Below are 5543 nucleotides of genomic sequence, written 5' to 3' on the forward strand. Positions count from 1 at the left end.
CGCTGAGCTTGGAGCCTGTTTGTGTTCACTGCAGTTGCCGAAAAGGCTTTGGAACGGATTTCAACGAGCGGCTGAGCGGCGAGCATGTGCATGCAGTACACCACGCGAGCGCACATGTCGCCTCCAACGCCCGCAACCACCTGGCGGTTCGGAAGGCGTCCCGGTCTGCTATTATTGATTCGAAGGCCCATCGCGTCTCGTGAGCCGTGCGTCTTCCAGCCAATTGTCACCGACACCCTGCGTTGATGATTTGGAGGTGTCCGTCGTGCAGCTGCAGCCGTAAGAGCCGGAGTACGAGTACGTAGGCACGCTGGGGAAGGATACCGATTCTCACATGCTCCGGGGAAGGAGCAGACGTCGACGTGCGTCCTGGGACCTTCGACTCTCACAGTTTCAGAGTTGGTCAAATCAGCTCAGCGGGCACGCCGGATCATTGGGCACTAGCTCGACGACGTCCGCTGCACAGCTGACCTGGTGGGGCTCCACTCCTCGCCGCTTCATCATGCCAATCACGACGCGGTATTGATTTGCATATCCAGTCATCCCGGCCATCGCACCGTGACCATTGATCTCGCGGTGCGAAGGGCCCCTCATCTGAATGGCAATTTGGGGCTTCTCCAACTCAAATCTCGGACATGCGCCGTGACGCGATGCGACGCGCAGCGGGCGTGTACGGGTCCGCTGCGTGAAGGCGGCGATTTCAAGCCCTTGGGAGAGAATGTGCTGGCGCAGTCGCCGTGCAGGCTGGGTACTCGACGGCGATCAGTGCAACGTGCGTGGACATAGCTGAGGTACTGAACCGCCGCTGGGGAGGGCTGCTCGCGGGGGCGTGTTCTGAGTCTAATTCAAGCACGCGTCGGATGTCGAGTGAAAGGCTGTCCATAGATCTTATATGAGTATGCAAGACGTGCAAGATCCCACCCATCGACAGGAACTCGACCAGCCAATAGGCGCTGCGGATAGGCCGCAACCGAATGGGGACAGAATCCCACATCTGCTGGGATGCAAAAGATGCTATCGCTGCACTCAATTCCGCAAAGAACTCATGCCCTTGTGCCGTGTGCTTGAAGACTGCAGATAATAGCAGTCGATTAGGTAGTCGAAGACGTCTAGCTTGCACCCACGATGACATACATGCTTGAATCCAGCAGTGCAGACGAATGGATGTTCAATCCAGAAGCAGGTTATCCGCGGCCTGAGATCACAAGCGGCACGAGGTGAACAGGATGACAGCGACACAAGCGCAGACGAGAGGGTAATAACCCGACGCTAGCGAGATGCAAGCAACGCACCGTTTATGTACAATGCAGAGGATCGCGCTAGAAAGATGCAAATCGACATGTTAGTAAAAGATATTTGCCGTGCACACACGATGGCATACATACTTGAACTATTCTTGTACCGTCCAATCTAAGGCAACAATAAGCACATGTCAGGCCACAGGCGACGCACAGGCAGAACTCACGGATCACCATGCCCCCGCGTAGTATATTTGTTCAGGACGCCAGTGTGAGTGCGCAGACTAGATCACAGATAGAACCTTTGAAGCGAACACCGCACATTGACGTCGGACAAGGCGCGGAGCAGTCGCATACACCCTGCTCTAGCTGCAGCCATGAGAATCTGAATAGAAACGATGTATTGAGGCGATAATACGAATATGGGTATGATCGTGAACGCAAACAACACCGCACGGATGGTATGACCCGAACTTAAAAAAGCAGCGAAGAAAAAGGTGGAAATGCGCGGCTGAGTATTTTGTACATCGTAAAGTATGAACGACATCATGACAAAGAACAAAAAAAAAGTGGCAAACGCGCCGCAAGGCGGACGCATAAGTTAGAAAAAGGTGGCAACTGCCTGCGTACAGTGTGTGTGTGGTCGTGGGTGCTTGCATAGTTTTGTACAATGTGTTAAGTGTTCTGCTTTCATTCGTATCTTTCGGTCTCGTTCAGAAGCCCCCCAGGCAACCCTGGTCGAGCACGGCAAGCGTGCATCCGCTCAGGGCGCTCTTCTCCGACAACGCCTTGTACCGCCCGCGCAGCGCATCCGGACTTGCGCTCGCCCGCGGACGATGACGTCTCCGCGTGGGACTACTACAGCAGTTCTGTCGGTTGGGACTCGTCGACGAGGGCGACGACGAACGAGCGGCTGACGAGAGGCGGTGGCGTGTGCGCGCGCGCTCATCGAGCTGCTCTGGCGGGTGACCGGGAGCAGATGGCGACGTGCGCATGCGGGGCGAGGGCGGATGCGGGAGAAATGCAAGCGCACTGGGCGAGTTTGTGAGCTGCATCGCCGAGAAGCTCAGTCCGAGCGAGTCCGCGCCGTGTGCTTTGGTACGTGACATGGCAAGGCCTGTGCGACCATACGCGGCAGCTGCACAACGACGGTCAGCAAGGGCAGTGAGAGCCCACGGGGAGACATACCAGGGACAGCATAGTCAGGGGCAGGACTCGCGAAGCCGTCGCTCTCGTCAGACTCGGAAGATAGATCGGGGATAAGGGGAGGGAGGACGGGCATCGTTGCGACGGGGGTTGCGCGGGGGGTGAGGTCGTCGTCCTCGGCATCGTCGTCGTCGCGCTGGTGGGGGTACGACGGCGAGGCACGAGGATGTTGGTGGCGACCAGAGCGGGCGGACGGAGAGGGGGAGGGGGGCATGCGGGAATGGAGCTCGTCGTCGACGGCGTAGGTGCGACCTGGGCAGCCGCGGGCGGGGAGAGCACAGCGATTAGGTTGGACTACGATGGGCGAGCGGTCATACTGGGCAGCAGAGTCGACGGAGAACGTTTTGGAGAGGGTGGGTTTTGAGGGGAAGCGGACGACGGGTTGGAGGACACCGCGGTCGATGGCGAGGAGCTCAGCTGGCTCGTCTCGAGCGACGGAGGTGGTGGGGAGGTCGGATTCTGTCGCAGGACGTTTGAGGATGGGTCGAGGACACGGACAGTATGTCCTGTACATGGTGGTGCGACGAGGGGAGGGTGACGGGGATGGGATGAGGGGGAAGATGAGGCGAACGACGAGCAGGGGCTGTCCAGGGGCGAGCTTGGTGAGCCTGAGAGGGGCTGGTCGCCGAGGAGAGGAGGATTGGGCGTGTGTTAGCAGGTATGATGAGGGGACATGGCGGGCAGAGGGAGGGTAGATATAAGGCGGAAGAGGGAGGAGGAGAAGGAGGAGGAAGAGGAAGAAGAAGAAGGACTGAGCGATGTGGCCTTCGCAACAAAACTCCGGCTGTCTGCAAAATTATTCCATCTGCCCTGCTGAGTCAGCAGAGCCCTTTCCTTTTTAGGCGCCTGGTCTCAGCGGTTGTGGCTGCCCTGCCGGGTAGGCGCCCGGCTGATGCCTCCGTTCCGGCCTCCTCCCGACGCCATGGCAGAGTGGCACGAACAGCCTCCTCGCCTCGCGGCCGTGAAACGCACCTCCGCTCGTCGTGTCGTCCTGCGTGTGCGCTCTGCGTCGTCGGGCTGTCTACTGCAGTCTCACTCCGCATGTAAGCTGTGCGGGGACGCTGCTGCCCGCACAAGTGCACAATCAGTCCAAACTAGGCTAGTATTATCCGACAAGCGAGGGTGTGGCTCCAGGGCTAAGCATTCGATCGACCGGGGGCGGGGCGGGGACGGACGTGCACGTCCCGGCGGGGCCTTGTTAGAACACTGGTCACACTCCCGCCATTTCGCCAGTGCTCGTGCCCGTGCATGTAAACTCCCAGTGAGGTCCCATTGTTCGCAGGAGAGACGCAGGATCATCGCATGATGCCCGCCACTCCAAGCCCACGCTACCCTCTGCCATCTTCCGGACGCTCAATCACACTTATCTCGCCTGCCAAGTCTCCCCTTCTCCCGGCTCATTCTCTCCCGGATCCCAGCCACTTCCCACTGCAGTCTCCTCTCTCTCTCGCGTAGTCCCCCTTCTCTTCCTGTCTTCCGGAAGCCTTCCAATACAGTCCTATCATACTGTCCCTCTCTGTCCAAACCCAATCTAACCCTATCCTGCGCAGCAGCCAGTCTGACCGTGTCGGATGATGTCCGGGATCATTAGCCACCCTCTCAAGATGGGCAGTGTTACCACCTGCAATACAGACTGTAGTACCGTCATCTCCGTCGGTCCCTCAGATATGCCACCCGGTCCTTCTTCATGCCAACGAGCCATTGCATCCGCAGTGCGCGATAAGTCCGACCACGACGTTTGTCACCCTGCAGTCGCCTCTCTGGCGCCAGCAGCACGATCCGCATCCATCCGAGGCTCCAATGCGGGCGTTCGAACCTCGAGGCAGCCCGAGTTTCCAGCGCGCGCTGCCAGGAAAGTCAATCCGTCTGTCGCCCGCTATCGGTGCAATCAGCCTGTGTCACAACCGCGTATCGCCCATGGCACCGGCCCACCAGCACAAATAGACTCGAATGTATGAATAACGGGAGGTGGGATCCACCTGTGAACAACTCGCCCTCGTTCCGTCCCTCGCGATTGTGATCACATACGCAGACACACACACACACACAAACGCGAAGCTCCGTGGTCTGCTGCTCCTTTGTCTCCTGCCTCCATGTTTGCTATTTCCCCGCTGCCGTTACCACAATCGTCACATTGGCCTCCTCTTCCGTCTGCCTCTCCCCTGCAGGCTGGGGCCCCACAGCGGGCAACAGTCTATTTCTCCGTCATCCGATCCTGATTGTCCAGCGGTACGTAAGTCGGGATTCAGTGCGCAGGCGCATCGTCACGCCCATGTGCTGCCATGCCCGCTGAGCTGAGTAAGTAAGCCCGACTCACCTTTGCTGGTCGCGCATCTGCTTGGCTAGAAAGCACACGCCACGCGTTGTCCAGAAATAACCACGTCGCCCGAACTACGAAGTACCAAGCAGAGAGGCCCAAGCCCGAAGCCTCCCAGTGTCCACGCGCGCGTACTCGTCCTGACCTCCGACGTGAGGTCCTCGTAGAACCACATCCGAATGAGCCCAAGCCCTTTGCGCTCAGCTTGCCCATCCGTTCGCCCAATTCGCCTTGATGATCCCATGCCAGACGTCTGGTCTCGCCCTGTTATGTAACTTGGCGGACAACGCGCACATCAACACCGACGCCGCACCGCCGCGACAGTGGGCTCTAGACTGAGCCAAGGCCATCCACGCAATCGACGCCCGCTGAGACCAACCTCGCTTGCCTTTCGCAGGCGGTGGCGAGATCGGGCGAGTGAGTTAGGCGCACAATGTACCCCGCAGGCGAGATACGCCTTCGAGATGTCAACCAGAGCAAGTGTTCGCAGACGGTCGCCGCGCCGCCCGCTGCGCTCTGGATTCGGGTCACCGCGCCTGCTTGACTGCTTGGCGCGCTAACGCATTCGCTTGCTTGCTCGTTCCGTTGCCACTGCCGTCCTGCAGTGCCTCTCTGCTTACGCCTATCTTCCCATACCACCACAGGCCTGTCTCTGATTCATGGAATAACCCCGCAGGCGTTGAATAGAGCCATAGGCATGGCGTGGCATGATTCGAATCTGCGACGATCACGGTGCGCGAAAAGGCTGGACTCGTCTCTCCGAGGTTTCATCTCCCAGCTTC

The 5543-nt window shown here is 59.0% G+C and overlaps 1 protein-coding gene across 1 annotated transcript; it reads right to left on the reverse strand.

Annotated features, from left to right (window-relative positions):
• Positions 1-1951: 1951 nt before the first annotated feature.
• FIBRA_08225 (uncharacterized protein) lies at positions 1952-5005 on the reverse strand (the record flags this gene model as incomplete). Its single annotated transcript, XM_012329877.1, has 4 exons — positions 1952-2376; positions 2427-3228; positions 4762-4835; positions 4897-5005. The coding sequence occupies 4 exons, from the start codon at positions 5003-5005 to the stop codon at positions 1952-1954; spliced, it is 1410 nt and encodes a 469-aa protein (XP_012185267.1).
• Between the last annotated feature and the right edge of the window lie 538 nt (positions 5006-5543).

The sequence above is a fragment of the Fibroporia radiculosa genome, assembly GCF_000313525.1.
Source record: "Fibroporia radiculosa TFFH 294 genomic supercontigs, scaffold55585, whole genome shotgun sequence".
Lineage (NCBI taxonomy): Eukaryota > Fungi > Basidiomycota > Agaricomycetes > Polyporales > Fibroporiaceae > Fibroporia > Fibroporia radiculosa.